At 43.2% G+C, this 16,658-nt stretch overlaps 1 protein-coding gene across 1 annotated transcript; it reads left to right on the forward strand.

Moving 5' to 3' along the window:
• Positions 1–5,185: 5,185 nt before the first annotated feature.
• Positions 5,186–7,819, forward strand: LOC137348720 (probable G-protein coupled receptor 139). The gene is made up of 2 exons (XM_068013975.1): positions 5,186–5,255; positions 6,906–7,819. Exons 1-2 carry the CDS (start codon positions 5,186–5,188, stop codon positions 7,817–7,819), a joined length of 984 nt encoding a protein of 327 aa, XP_067870076.1.
• Positions 7,820–16,658: the final 8,839 nt, after the last annotated feature.

Here is a 16,658-nt window from a genome sequence, read left to right on the forward strand (position 1 = left end):
AGGGGTCATAACAAACTACGGGGTCGTCTGGAATTTAATTCCACGATTAAGCTGTGAAACGGTTCACTAGAATTTTCCAATGTTTAAGGAAGCACTATTTCACATTTACTTTAGCTGGGTTCAGGGGGAAATCAACATGAGTACCATGGACAAGAACTTGGTAAGAGGGAAGATTTAACTTGCAGTACTTCGCAGCAGGAGGTCGTTTTGGTCACAATATCAACACACGTGGGGGTTAATTTAGGCCCAGGGGCGAGGAAAGCAGAGATGATCCATGAATTGGTTCTTTGCCTGAAGCTGGTGAAAGAAGAGGTTGTTTCTGATAGTGTTCAAGTGGAGCTAGCCAAATTAGAGTTCGAGAAACTGAGATCGGAAAGACCGAGAGGAAACAGAGCTAGGAAGTGAAAAGGAAAGACAAGAAAGAGAGAAGGATAGCCAATTACAATTTGAAATGAGAAAACTGAATTCACAGAGAAAGAAAATGAAAGCGACAAGGAAATGGGAAAATTTGAATTGAAAAAGGAAATGTTGAAAGCTGGTGGATGTGAATTGGGGTTAAAAGATGAGGATGACCGATAGGAAACTCCTCCAAGTCTTCATTTAGCAAAGAATATGTGCTTGGTACATACAATTAGCAAAGAATATGGCAGAAATGTACTTTGTGTCATTTGAGAAGATTTACATGAACCTGTAGCGGCCTAAATCATCGTGGAGAATGCTTCAACAGAGTATTTTCGTAGGAAAGACTTTGGAGGTGTCCTCATCTCTTTCAGATGAACACTCACGAGACTATGACAGAATAAAGACTATCATCTGGATTGCCCTTTCCTTCTTCCAATTTCAACTGCTTCAATTATGTCTGCTTTCTTAGCTCCTGATTTTAACTCGATCGCCATCGTTTCTTCTATTTCCTTTAGCCTAGCCTTGGTTAAGTTTTTCAAATCACTCAAAAATAATCCTCCCTCCCCAGAAATGCCGTTGAAACTGACAAAGCCATTCTGGTAGTGTAAACTTAAGTGCAATGCACAAGAAACCTGGTGTTTTCCTTCTCCTTTTTCAATTATCATTATCCCTCTTACAATTTCACGTCATCGGCTTTGGGTTATCCTGCACAGAGTCCCCAATTATATGTTTCGATCAAGGTGTGAGGAGTGCACTGTCTTTCTGTAGTTCCACTTTTCCACAACTCACAAAATATATTTCACTGTATACCCAGTTACTGATGCGGCCAACGACATGCTCTATCAATGTCAGGTTCAGAATAAAATCCATCAACCCGGTTTCTTTAATAAACAACAAAAGTATTAACTTATTATAAAACAAGACTTAGTTAATAAAGATGCAAAGCTTGAACACTGTTTGAAATATGAATATATGTATCCAACACACACGTTTATAGAGAGATTCATAGAGAAATACAGCACTGAAACAGGCCCTTCAACCCACTGAGTCTGTACCTACCATCAACCACTCATTTACACTAATCCTATATTAATCCCATATTCCCTCTCACATCCCCACAATTCTCCTACCAACTACCTACACTAGGGACAATTTACAATGGCCAATTCATCTATCAACCTGCAAGTCTTTGGCTGTGGGAGAAAACCAGAGCACCCAGCGGAAACCCACACAGTTACAGGGAGAACTTGTAAACTCCACACAGGCAGTACCTAGAACTGAACCTGCATCACTGGAGCTGTGAGGCTGCAGTGCTAACCACTGCGCCACTGTGCCGCCCTTAAAAAAGTTTAAATGAAAAATAAATGAAAAATAAAGATGCTTGGGCCAAAGTACTTGCTAATTCTTGAAGAAAAAGGATACGAGATGTTATGCTCCAGGTAACTTGCAGTCTGGTATCTAAGTGCATAAAGACGGGTCACTGGGATCTTTTCAGAAGCAGTTCGTTCAGAAGCTGTCGAGATGTCGTCTTTCAAAAGTTTCTAAGGAAAAATGTGGCATCAGGCGTTACAGATCTCACACAATAGATTTTGTTTGTGCAGGGTTTCTCAGAGAGGTGGAGAAAAGATGAGCTGCGTGTTCCTTTCATCAGGCTGCAAACCCAACTGACTCAAAACAGTATTCAAAATGACCAATTCATGACCTCCATAAATCTTGACACGTCACTTCTCTTGTAAACAACTATCAGAGTCAGAAGGTACCTGTTGTTTGCTTAGCTGAAGACATGTGACATCCAGTAAATGTTGCTTTTAAACAGAGTCCTTCCAGTGATCATTTAAGAAAATGTCCACCATCTATGGAGTCACTTCAGTCCGCCAACGAATCCATCTCCACAATGCTAAAACACAAGTTTTCAAATTTTTTTTAAAAAAAGGAAGCACTTTCATAACTTGAAATAATTGAACCTAGTCAAAGTCATCACCAGATATAAAAGGTTTGAAGCAAGAAGCAGGGCAAGGGTGGGGTCAGGAAGGTCCGTGACAAAGGCAGGAGAGATGAAATGACAGGGATGATGATGCAAGACAAAAGGAGGTGGTAATGGGACACGTAAAGATATAAAAATAATTTCTCGATGTGGTTAAATGGAAAAAAAAGCAAAATCATCAAAAAGAGCTACTGCCCAAAAACAAAGTAATGAAAAAAAACACAATAAAAGAAAAAAGAGAAAATGGGGGCAATGGTTATGATCTGAAATTGTTGAACTCTGTTGAATCTGGAAGGTTGTAAAATGCATAATCAAAGGAAGAGGCGCTGTTCCTCGACCTTATGCTGAGTTTCATTGGAACAGTGTAGGGGGGCGAGGACTGAGGGGTCAAAGTGGGACTGGAGCAGAGAATTAAATTACAAGTGATTGGAAACTCGGGATCAATTTGTGGACTGAATGGAGGTGCTCTGCGAAGCAGTCCCCCAATCTAGGTTTGGGATGCTCAGTGTAGAAGAAACTGCATCTGGAGCAGCAATTGCAACAGCTAAACGGAAAGAAATACAAGTAAATTACTATTTCACTTGGAAGGGGTTTTGGGGCCCTGGGCAGTGAGAAGGGTGGTTACTGCAGTTTCCCCATTTGCATGAGATGTTGCTGTAGGAAAGGAATGAGGTGTTGGGGAGATAGAGGGTTAGACGAGAGTAACCTGGAGCAAACGACCGCTTCTGAATGCAGAAAGGGGAGGATAAGGAAGATGTATTTGATGGTGGCATCGCGCTGAACGTGGTGGAAAATGGAAAGGATTGTGGATCCTAGTGGAGTGGTAGGCGAGGACATGAGGAACCCTATCGAGATTATGAGAAGAGGGAAGGGATGAGAGCAGAAGTGCAGGAAATGAGATGGACACAGTCCTGAACTTTGTCAACCATGGTGGGGTGAAAATTCACGGCTGGGGGAAAATGAAGACATATCCGAAGCACTAGTATGTAAGGAACCGATGCCATGTAAATGGAGAAACTGAGAATTGAATAGAGCTCTTAGAGGAAGCACAGTATGTGGAAGTGTGGCCAAGGTAGCTGAGGGAATTGGTGAGATTATAGTGAATATTGGTCGATAGCCTATACCCAGAAATGGAAGCAGCGAAGTCGAGGAGAGGAACGAAGATGACAGAGATGGACTATGTGAAGGTGTGGGAAGGGTGGAAATTGGAAGCAAAGTTAATGACATTTTCCAATTAAGGGTGAGAGCAAGAAACGAAAGCGAAGTGAGGGTGGGGGCCTGAGTAGGACTGGAACAAGGAATGTTTCACATATGCTACAAAAAGGCAGACATAGCTGGGACCCATGCAGGTTCTCATAGCAATAACTTTTATTTAAAGTGAATGAGTGAAGTTAAAGGAGAAGTTATTCAAAGTAAGAGCAAGTTCAGCCAGCCGGAGAAGGGTACTGATGGGTCACTTTCAGAAGGAAACAGCGATCCCCCAGATCATCTTGGTGGGGGATGGAGGGGCAGAGTGATAGAATGTCAATGGTGAAAAGGAAAGGGTTAGGGTCAGGAAACCGAAAACTGTCAAAGTAGCGGAGAATATCAGAATTGTCAAGCATGGAGATGGGAAGAGAATGAGTGGGACATTTTCACAATAAATGTGAGCATGCTGACAAGGAGCAGTCCACAAAGAAATTAACAGAACGTAACTGCTCCTTTGTAAATTGAATGTAACCATGCGCAACTATCATGCTCACTCACACTGAGTGAAAACTTGCTGAACTGGTCCCTGTCCACACTAAATATAAAAGCAGAATGCAGCAGCTGCTAGAAATCCGAAGTAAAAACATAAAATGCTGGAAATGCTCAGCAGGTCAGGCAGAATCTGTTACCACAGACCAGCTGAGTGTTTCCAGAAATTTATGGTTTTATTTCATACTAAGCTTGTGTGGACCAGCCCACTCTGGCAGTAACCGTGTTGAGGTGGACCTGTGGACACTGCATGTAACCATGCTGAACAGGACCAGTTTCACACTGAATGTAACCGTGCTGAACTGGATCAATCCACACTGAAATTAACTGTGCTGAACTGAACTTATCCACACTGAATATAATCGCCAAAAGCTGGACCTGGATCTGTCTGCAGTGAATATAACCAAACTATGCTGAACTGGGCCAGTTTACATTGAATTTACACAGGTAGAACAGGACCTGTACGCATTGAATATAATGGCACTGAACAGGACAAGTGTGCACTCAAAGTAATCGTGAACAACTGGGACTGAAAACACCGAATGCACACTGAATGCACAGTTGTGTTAATTGCTTTGTGTAAGAGTAGCCACTTTGCATGTGACCCGTGATCACATGGATTGAATCATTATTAGGGGTGCGAAATTGGCTGTTTTTTTCTTTCGGACCAGAATATCTCCGGTCAGTTATTGCTTGTGCTGAGACCACTTAACTCAACATTGTGGGGTTAAACCCGATAATTCCATGTGTACAACGCTTCATTTAGCCATTGCAACCGCCTATTTAGACTTTCATTATTGTTTATGAAGAAATGTAACCGGGATCATTTTGCACACTATGGATATTTCACTTCAGAGCCGTGTCAGATCACTTGAAAAAGCATTTAGTTCCATCAAAACAAAAACAGGAGTGCTGCAGCAGCTGCACTAATCTGCTTGTTTCGGTTCATGTAATTAATGTGAAACATCAAAACATCTAATTATCTCCCTGGAGCCTGACATCAGGTATAAATGTGAACATCGTTTACAGTAGTGCAGAACACGTTGAGAGCTTCTGATAGAAATGCACGGAACGCCAAAAGGTCTCGTGTTTGCCATTTACTATCCCATCCTTGCAGCTATTGGGGTCCCAGGTAAAGTATTGTAGTTTGTTATTAATTATGGGAATCATTGCTTATCTGTATCATGCTTAACGCTTCTCTACGTTATCAACATCTATTCTACTACTTAATGCAAGAATTTCTCCCCTGTAAAGGTACAATTTCTCCCCTTTAAAGAGATAATTTCTCCCCTTTAACGGGAACATTTCTTTGTTTTAACTGGTATAATTTCTCTCCTTTTACAGTATTTTTTTGTTTTAATGGTATTAATTCTCCATTTTAGCAATATAATTTCTTCCCTTTGATGACATAATTTCTCATCATTCATGATAAAATTTCATCCCTTTAATAGTGTAATTTCTCCCCTCTAACAGTATACTGTCTTCCTTTGACCGGTATCATGTCATCACTTAAATTATATAAGTTCTTCCATTTCCCGCTATTATCTCACAATGTAAATTTAATTCTATAGTGGTATTGACTCTGTTACTGTATGTAAATTAAGACACTGTTATCACTGTATAAATGTAATGCTATTTTGTTATTGACACTTTATTGTGGGTGAATTATCACACTGTTACCATAATGTAAATATAATGCTATTGTGTATTGACATGGTTCTTGTGGATGAAGTATCACACTGTTATCACAGTGTAAATGCAGTTCTATTGTGCTCTTCATGCTGTTACTGTAGCTACATTATCACACTGTTATCATGGTGTACATGCAGTTCTATTGGGTTATTGAAATTGACAGTGACAGATTAATTGCCACAAATAATTCATTGATTTAGAGAATTTAAGCATTGAATAATTCTGAATTGAATTTGTTAAATGAATTTATTGAAAGGACTTTATTAGGCACAGAGTTGTTGACAGAAATATGAGCAATGCAACAGTGACCATTTTATGAATGATCTATATTTGCCCCAAACTCACAGCGCTCTCTGTTTCTGCTCACAGTCTCTAACACCCACTGCTTCAGCTCAGCTCTCATCTTCCATTTTAACTGCTGCTGATGGTTCTACAGTGGCCACTGCTGAGTCCTGAAATTTCCTGCTGCCCCTTGGCTGGCTTTATTATTTTCTCCATATTTTATGAGGCCTCATAATTCATGGAATCTCTTGCATCTGCCACTATAAGATTAAACTGATCATTCATCGCGATAGCACAATGCAGTACAAGGAAGTGATGCATAGTAGAAGGTGCCTTTCTGTGACTGAGACCTCATAATCTGCCAGTTCTGCTGGTTTAAATTGCACTGATGATCCCAGGTTACTGTCAGAAGAACAGCGCAGAGTTATCCCTGTGTCCTCACATTTATTGTTGTTTTTTGTGTTATTTACCTCTTCAATATTTTTGGTAATTCTTTCCTGATCTGCTATTTTTCATGTGTATTTGATGTTGTCTTGTTGTTTTCGATATGTTTATGATGCCATCTCGTTCTCCGTTAGGTTTCATTGCATTATTTTGCATTTCTATGTCATTGGCCCATTGTATTTTTAACTGGAATATTTGTTATGAACACAGAAACAAGTGTGCATAGCGTAAGCAATAGTTTTCAACTGGGGACCGTGTGTCAAGTCTGTAAATTTCGCACAGAATCCTGTAAAATGGCTGATTTTGTTGGGGCACATACACTCTCCTTTTTCTCTCAGTCTCTCTCTTTCTCTCTTTCTTACAGCTAACTTGGCAGTGATCGTGATCCTGTCCCGGGGAAGATGTGGTCTTTCCAGATGTATCACTTACTACCTGGTCTCCATGGCGGTGACGGATCTCCTGCTCATTATCACTGCTGTGATATTAAACCGAATTGCTGGGATTTATTTCCCAGGCAGTTTCCTGTCTATCACACCCGTTTGCAGCCTCCATATTTCCCTCATCTATGCATCCATAGACTGTTCTGCCTGGTTAATGGTCGCTTTCACTTTTGATCGATTTGTGATCATTTGTTGCCAGAAGCTGAAAATGAAATATTGCACAACAAAAACGGCGGCATGGATTATAGGAACCGTGTCCACGCTGATCTGTCTAACAAATACCTTATTTTATTTTATATATGAACCTTTGTACATAATTAACAATATACCCTGGTTCTGCAGTGTAAAATCAATATTTTATACATCACCTGCATGGGCCGCATTTGACTGGATTGTCGTCATTTTAAACCCTTGTCTCCCATTCATTCTGATTTTACTATTCAATGCTCTGACCGTCAGACACATTCTAGTGGCCAGTAGAGCCCGCAGGAAACTCCGGGCCCACAGCAATGGAGAGAATCAGAGTGATCCAGAGATGGAGAAGAGGAGAAAGTCCATTGTTTTACTCTTTGCCATCTCGGGCAGTTTCATCCTGCTGTATCTGTTATATTTTATAACGATCCTCTATGTCCGAATTGCGGACGTTACTTTTTTTTCAGGTTCTGATTTCAGTGCATCAACGTTTATTCTGGAGGAATATGGATATATGCTTCAGTTTTTGAGTTCCTGCATCAATCCGTTTATTTATGCAGGGACCCAGAGTAAATTCAGAGAGGAGCTAAAGAATGGGGTGAAATACCCACTGAGTCTAATTGTTAAGTTCATTAACTCATTTTAAAGAGTAAAATCCACCATGAATTTTACACTATATCCCATCCTTTCCTCGTCTTGTCCATGTTACACATGGCCTTCGCTCCCAGATGCATAGTCAGTCGCTTTGGAATCTTACCCACTGTGTGCATTTAAGAATATATAGGGAATGCTGTATCAGCACATTAATCAGTGTTGGAGTCTGTTCTCAGTTAGTTTCCTGTTCTTTTCCCTGTGCTGACTCCAGCCTGGTGCATTCCTATCAGTCCCGACCACTCCAGAGTATGGCTACGTTCATGTGGGAGACAGAGACTCTGACCTCTGGTCTGTTGTTTGAATACTAAGTTTAACTGTTTAATGAATGCACCTCAGTATTCCACCTGTAGATGGTTTGGATCTTGACGGCAGAACCTCCTCTGAAGTAGGAACATGTAATCCCCTCGCTCATTACTCGTTGCTCACTAGGCATTGTCCTACAGCTGCATTCCTTTGTCTTCTTCTTCTTTGGCCTCCTTCTGTCGGGAGACAATGGGTAAGCGCCTGGAGGTGGTCAGTGGTTTGTGGAGCAGCGCATGGAGTGGCTATAAAGGCCAATTCTAGAGTGACACTCTTCCAATGGTGCTGCAGAAAAAATTGGTTGTCGGGGCTGTTACACAGTTGGCTGTCTCCTTGCGCTTCTGCCTTTTTTCCTGCCAACTGCTAAGTCTCTTCGACTCGCCACACTTTAGCCTCGCCTTTATGGCTGCCCGCCAGCTCTGGCGACCACTGGCAACTGACTCCAATGACTTGTGAACAATGTCACAGGACTTCATGTCACGTTTGCAGACGTCTTTAAAGCGGAGACATGGCCGGTGGGTCTGATACCAGTGACGAGCTCACTGTACAATGTGTCCTTGGGGATCCTGCCATCTTCCATGCAGCTCACATGGCCAAGCCATCTCAAGCGCCGTTGACTCAGTAGGGTGTATAAGCTGGGGATGTTGGCTGCCTTGAGGACTTCTGTGTTGGAAATACGGTCCTGCCACCTGATGCCAAGGATTCTCCGGAGGCAGCGAAGATGGAATGAATTGAGATGTCACTCTTGGCTGACATACGTTGTCCAGGCCTCTGTGCCATAGAGCAAGGTACTGAGGACACAGGCTTGATACACTCGGACTTTTGTGTTCCGTGTCAGTGCGCCATTTTCCCACACTCTCTTGACCAATCTGGACATAGCAGTGGAAGCCTTTCCCATGCGCTTGTTGATTTCTGCATCGAGAGACAGGTTACTGGTGATAGTTGAGCCTAAGTAGGTGAACTCTTGAACCACTTCCAGAGCGTGGTCGCCGATCTTGATGGATGGAGCATTTCTGACATCCTGTCCCATGATGTTCGTTTTCTTGAGGCTGATGGTTCGGCCAAATTCGTTGCAGGCAGCCGCAATCCTGTCGATGAGACTCTGCAGACACTCTTCAGTGTGAGATGTTAATGCAGCATCATCAGCAAAGAGGAGTTCCCTGATGAGGACTTTCCGTACTTTGGTCTTCGCTCTTAGACAGGCAAGGTTGAACAACCTGCAACCTGATCTTGTGTGGAGGAAAATTCCTACCTCTGAAGACTTGAACGCATGTGAGAGCAGCAGGGAGAAGAAAATCCCAAACAGTGTAGGTGCAAGAACACAGCCCTGTTTCACGCCACTCAGGATAGGAAAGGGGGCTGATGAGGCGCCACTATGCTGAATCGTGCCTTTCATATTTTCATGGAATGAGGTGATGATACTTAATAGCTTTGGTGGACATCCAATCGTTTCTAGTAGTCTGAAGAGACCACATCTGCTGACGAGGTCAAAGGCTTTGGTGAGATCAATGAAAGCAACGTAGAGGGGCATCTGTTGTTCGCAGCATTTCTCCTGTAGCCGACGAAGGGAGAACAGCATGTCAATGGTCGATCTCTCTGCTCGAAAGCCACACTGTGCCTCAGGGTAGACATGCTCGGCCAGCTTCTGGAGCCTGTTTAAAGTGACTCGAGCAAAGACTTTCCTCACTATGCTGAGCAGGGAGATTCCACGGTAGTTGTTGCAGTCACCACGGTCAGCTTTGTTTTTTTAGAAGGTGATGATATTGACATTGTGCATGTCCCTCGTCCAAGCACAGGCAAAGCAGTTCGTAGAGTGCTGAGAGTATAGCAGGCTTGGCACTCTTGATTATTTCAGGGGTAATGCTGTCCTTCCCAGGGGCTTTTCCGCTGGCTAGAGAATCAATGGCATCACTGAGTTCCGATTTTGTTGGCTGTATGTCCAGCTCATCCATGACTGGCAGAGGCTGGGCTGCATTGAGGGCAGTCTCAGTGACAACATTTTCCCGGGAGTACAGTTCCAGATAATGCTCAACCCAGCGGTCCATTTGCTTGTGTTGGTCAGTGATTGTGTCCCCTGATTTAGATTTGAGGGGGGGCGATCTTCTTGATGGTTGGCCCAAAAGCTCTCTTCATGCCATCATACATTCCTCTGATGTTTCCGGTGTCTGAGGCCAGTTGAATATGACTGCATAGGTGTTGCCAGTAGTCATTTGCGCAGCGCCTGGCTATTCTTTGTGCAGCACTTCTGGCTGTTTTAAGTGATACGGATGCTATAAACATCAGAACAGAGGAATTGTTGGCCAAAAAAGGGAAAACATCATCTAGTTCGCCTACTCTTCCATTATCCAGTTCGGATGACATCCTCAGTGTCATCAAACATTATAAAAGGAATCGAACAAAATTATGCCTTTTGAGAAAAGGTGCAAATAATGAACAGCCAAATCATAAAAAAGAAACTTCATGAGAATGTTATCTTCACTACGGACTATGCACTTCAGTCTCAATCACTTTTTGCCATCCTAATAGCCGCATGATGCAACAATAATGGTGTTGTTGACTGATCATAGCAATCTATCTATATCAACTTTTATAAAACAGAGCCAGACATGAGGCAAGGTAAACCCCAGTGCTGGAGATGAGGGGCGTAAAATTAATTGCAGTGATGGAACAGAAGCCTAGCATTACTTTGTTGTGGCGCGATGCACCGCTGGCTGCTTTCTGCATGGCTCACCTAGTGTTCTATTCGTAAAGGGCAGCACTGGGGGTGATTGGGGGTGTCCCCTGCCTACGCTAGAAGGCTGTGAATAAACAATATCCTGATGCCACACAACCGAACCGCTGAGGTGACGCTGGGATTCTAAGTTTGCACTTTGCAGATCCAAGCAACATATTGGTACATTGCTCTGCAAATAACAGATACAGGGGTGCAGAATGGGCCTCGCGCTGGTGTTCCCTAACAGGATTGGAACCCTAATTGGGGGGTAATGTAATTTTGAAGAATTTCGATTGTTGTAAAGTAACTGGGAGTAGTCTGGATTGTTTTTGGAGCGATTTTTGTATCCTCACAGGATGGGCAGTGGTTTCGTAACTTGCCCACACAAAAGCTGGAACAGGAATGTGGCAGCAGTTGCAGTGCTTCCAGATCTACACCACAAATGAGATGGAGTAGAGGGTGCCATGCATTCTGCCAACTTGGAGCCAGTCTTCTCAGTGCTCCTTGACAGTGACAGGAAGCTGACTGGCAGGTCAGCTAATGCAGCCAAAATCTCGGTGTGCAGTCAGCGCTCTCCTGGATGCTGCCTCATCCAGGTTCTCCACTGAGTCCTCTGCAGCTGAACCCGCCTGCGAATTGCCCTTTGGGAAGCTGGCAAATGGACAATCTTTTTCCATTTGCTTGGCTGTAGCCCTCACGCACCTGCGTGACTAAATGCATGCTGATTCCATCTCTATACTGGCATCCAAGGTATGTGCTGTGTTATTATATGAACTGATGGCTGCATGTGTCAGACCAGGTGATGGGCCCTCTTCATTGGCGCTGTGCTGTTGCTCCCTCTCTCTCTCTCTTCCTCCTTGAGCTGCGCTGCCTGGTCAGGAGATAGTTTCTGGATATCGACAGCAGGATACCGGAAGGAGTAAGGTGGGTTGAGGGAAACGGAGTCTGTTGACAAACAAGAGGTTTATGGTCTCACCATCTGCATCTTATAAATTATGCCAGATAGCAGGATGATGGTGAACTGAAATTTGAGAAGGGCATATGACAGGAACATACTATCATCCTCATTGTTCCTAGAGGCGCTGGATGCCACGCGTTCTGTTACTAACCATTCCATGATGCTGAGAGGCCGCTTGTACATAGGGCTCCGGAATTTCAAGTGTCCCTGACCTGACCGGTTCTGTTTTCCTCCATTATATTGTGTGCCCCCAAAAGAGAGGGAAAAATGTCAGTGATTCTGCAGCACTATGTTTGGTGATGTTCCCACCATCGACGAACACCCGGGGTGGGGGGTGGGGTGGTGGGGTGGTGATTGGAGGCAGAGACAGCATTGGTAGGTCGGTGTGAGACTGTGGTCGAGTATCTGGCTGATAGCTGTGAGTCCTGAGTGCCAGATTGTGCTGCTGGGTGAGCAATGGGGGTGTGGTACATTGGGAGAGGTTGGTTGTGTGTGGTTAGGAGCTGTCATGTGAAGATACCTTCGCTGACCTTGTCCACCACGTGAGATCATTGGACTACTTGTGGGGCTGCTGCCAGGTACACGGGCCCTAACACTGGGCATTAACCTCCCTGGCCACCTGCTCCCACTCCTTTCTCAGGTTGTTCTGTCAGGTCTCCTGTCCCACCGTGGCACCGTGGCAACTCTTCTCTTGGGCAGACCTCCACTAATTCCCCTTTCACTCTTTCTGTCATCCTGTAACACTCTCTCTGCCTTGGTATTCTCTCTTCCATAATTTGAAATCCACCATTAATATTCAATACAGCTTCTCTTTAAGAAGGACATCCTGCCTTTAAGAAAAACAGGCTGGCTTCAGATGCGGTATTTTCACAATGCTGCTCAGTCCCTTGCTGAGCGCAGCAGCAGCCGACAGCGCCAAGAATGATACAGTAGCGTGGGAACCGTTGCCCACACGCTAAAATTATGCACATGATGTCGGTCAGATGCACTATTTTTCCCAGAATAGAACACACCAACCAAGTTTCGTTAATGAACAACAAAATTAACAGTTTATTATAGAACAGGTCTTAACTGGTAATGAAGTAAAACAGCAACACACGGATTAAACAGTTTAAAGTCCCAACATTAATTTTTAAAAAGTCTCCTTTTTATCTTAACCAAATGTTAAAGTCCCCTTTTGCCTTAGCCACTTCACACGCACACATATACACAGATTAACTGGAAAAAATTAAAAAAAAGATTTTTGGATCAGAGCTTTGTTACTGACAAAAAAGCACTTAGATTGATTACTTGCTTCCTTTTGAAGAAAACAGCAGATGAGATGTGTTGTTCCAAAAATTGGCATGCAGTCTAACTTTTAAGTGCACGTAGACAGGTCACTGAGATCTTTTAAAACAGTTCCTTTCAGGGAACATTGAAAATTAATTTTGGCAGGCTTTCTTCAGAGACAGGAGACGAGATGAATCGACACAGTGGACTTCACAGGATCCTCAAGAGATATGCTGGAAAACGAACTGAGTTGTGGTCTTCTTTACACTTTTCAGCAAACTTGACTTTTTAGCTGCTCACTCCAGCAGGTAAAGCCATACACCGACCACACAACCAAAAAGTTTTTGAGCTTTTTCCCTGTTCTCCCAAGTGCACTCTGCTGCTACTGGCTTGTCCAGTCAATGGAACGCTTGTCACTTCTCTGCCCCTGTTACCAAGGTGTCTGTTTTATCTTTAACTTGAGCCATGTGACAACCAGTAACATTGTTGCCACCAGCTCCTTCAGGGCTCCATTGATTGTTCTCTTTAAAAAAATACCTGGTCCAACATTTAATCAGTTTAACTATGAATTGCTTTAAAAAAATATTTTTGACAGAAAACGGAATGACTATCATTACACCTCCAGCCTCGGAGGAATTAAATGCCATTTTTAAATGCGCCTCATCACAAAGTGAAGGAAAAATAGAAAACACATTTTCACACTCATATTTATTCACTTTTTTCTTATAGTTGATGCAATTTTGCTCTTCCATGTGTCACCATAGACCAGGATATCATCAAGGTGAACTACGCAGTTAGGAACACTGGCTACCAGTCGCTTAAAGGTTGCTGGGGCAGTTTTTAGCCCGAATTGCATCACTCGGCATTGGAAAAGACCATCCAGTGTGATAATAGCCAATATTTCTTTCGCTTGAAGTGTTAAAGGAACTTTCCAGTATCCCTTTAGCAAAAATATTCTTGCAAGAAACATGGAAATGCACATTTTGTCAAGACTGTCTTCCAAGCTAGGGATTGGGTAGGACATTGGTTTTGTTACTGCATTAACCTTTCTGTAGTCTGTGCAAAGTCTGGTTGAACCATCATATTTAGGCACTAATACTATTGGTGAACTCCAGTTGCTTTGACTGGGTTCTGTTAGGTGGTTCTCCATCATATAACGGATGTCTGCTTTTACTTGGGCCTGTTTCTCTGTACTCAAGTGGTAGGATGTTGTTTTACAGGAACGTATTCCTCTATATCCACATGTGTGGCTAAGGTTGCACATCCTGGCTCATCCCTACTGAGTCTTTTAAGTGCCATGAGTAGCTTTGTTAGGTCTTCTCGTTGGATTGCAACTAAATATGGAAGCATAGTGCCCAATCTCCCTCACAATCCAGTGTTAGGTAACCGGATAATAGGAGGTTCAATTTGAGAATTGTCAAGGCCTCCTTTGGCCTTATCCTTATTATCCCTTTCAACCATCACTGTCCCTACTACCTGATATACTCGTGCTTGCTTATACCCCTCCTGGCGATAATATTGTTTTAACATATTGACATGACACAGTCCATTCTTTTTTCAGTGATCAGGGTGGAGGAAGGGGGCAATCAAATAATTTACTTCGCCAATTCTCTTGACAACATTATTTAATACTGGATCAGCTTGCTGAGCCATGATCAGAGAAGACTTATTAAACATTTCCGTTGTATTATTCAAATCACCAAAGAAAGTTTTAGATATTTGGTTATCTGCCTGTGGTGCCACTTTTACCTATGACAATCGAAATGGTTAAGTCCTTGCTCGGGTTACTGCACAAGAAAAAATATTTTCCTGTAACTATCCTGTCTCTTTAACTTCCCTTGGTTTTCTGGTGACTACCAGAGAATCTACTATTTTCATTGCAGCCAAATGGACAACTCCTGCATTTACCGTTGCAGTCATAAGGTGACATTCTAGGTGCATCCAATACAAAGATACAGGTATATACTACCCGCCAATGCCAGTTATTAAAACCTAGGCTTTCAGTGCGCTCTCTGGTTGAAATGTTATACCTTTCCTCAGCAAAAGAGTTTGGGTGGCTCCTGTATCCCTAATTATAACTATAAACTTATCTCCCTCACTTGAGGGATAAGGAGTTACTTTTCCTTTCACCAAGTATTCCCGATAACTGTCAAGTATATTATTCAGAACCCCTGCACTCTCAGTGGTTTTTGTACTTGGTCTTACAGCTGCACTCAGAGCTAGAGCCTGATCTGCTGTACTGTCGGTCAGGGCTCCTTTGACGGATGTTGAGATTAGGGACAGATGTTTGATTACTCTAGGTCAAGTCGGCATAAGGAGGGAGGAAGTGTTCGGTATTCTAAAAGGCATTAAGGTGGACAAGTCCCCAGGTCCAGATGGAATCTATCCCAGGTTACTGAGGGAAGCGAGAGAGGAAATAGCTGGGGCCTTAACAGATATCTTTGCAGCATCCTTAAACACGGGTGAGGTCCCGGAGGACTGGAGAATTGCTGATGTTTTCCCCTTGTTTAAGAAGGGAAACAGGGATAATCCAGGTAATTATAGACCGGTGAGCCTGACGTCAGTGGTGGGGAAGCTGCTGGAGAAGATACTGAGGGATAGGATCTATTCCCATTTGGAAGAAAATGGGCTTATCAGTGATAGGCAACATGGTTTTGTGCAGGGAAGGTCATGTCTTACCAACTTAATAGAATTCTTTGAGGAAGTGACAAAGTTGATTGATGAGGGAAGGGCTGTAGATTTCATATGCATGGACTTCAGTAAGGCGTTTGATAAGGTTCCCCATGGTAGGCTGATGGAGAAAGTGAAGTCGCATGGGGTCCAGGGTGTACTAGCTAGATGGATAAAGAACTGGCTGGGCACCAGGAGACAGAGAGTAGCAGTGGAAGGGAGTTTCTCAAAATGGAGACGTGTGACCAGTGGTGTTCCACAGGGATCCGTGCTGGGACCACTGTTGTTTGTGATATACATAAATGATTTGGAGGAAAGTATAGGTGGTCTGATTAGCAAGTTTGCAGACGACACTATGATTGGTGGAGTAGCAGATAGTGAAGGGGACTGTCAGAGAATACAGCAGAATATAAATAGATTGGAGAGTTGGGCAGAAAAATGGCAGATGGAGTTCAATCAGGGCAAATGCGAGGTGATGCATTTTGGAAGATCCAATTCAAGAGTGAATTATACAGTAAATGGAAAAATCCTGGGGAAAATTGATGTACAGAGAGACTTGAGTGTTCAGGTCTATTGTTCCCTGAAGGTGGCAACGCAGGTCAATAGAGTGGTCAAGAAGGCATACGGCATGCTTTCCTTCATCGGACGGGGTATTGAGTACAAGGGTTGGCAGGTCATGTTACAGTTGTATAAGACTTTGGTTCGGCCACATTTGGAATACTGCGTGCAGTTCTGGTCGCCACATTACCAAAAGGATGTAGATGCTTTGGAGAGGGTGCAGAGGAGGTTCACCAGGATGTTGCCTGGTATGGAGGGCGCTAGCTATGAAGAGAGGTTGAGCAGATTAGGATTATTTTCATTAGAAAGACGGAGGTTGAGTGGGGACCTGATTGAGGTGTACAAAATCATGAGAGGTATAGA

The sequence above is a fragment of the Heterodontus francisci genome, chromosome 34 (genome assembly GCF_036365525.1).
Source record: "Heterodontus francisci isolate sHetFra1 chromosome 34, sHetFra1.hap1, whole genome shotgun sequence".
Taxonomy (NCBI): Eukaryota; Metazoa; Chordata; class Chondrichthyes; order Heterodontiformes; family Heterodontidae; genus Heterodontus; species Heterodontus francisci.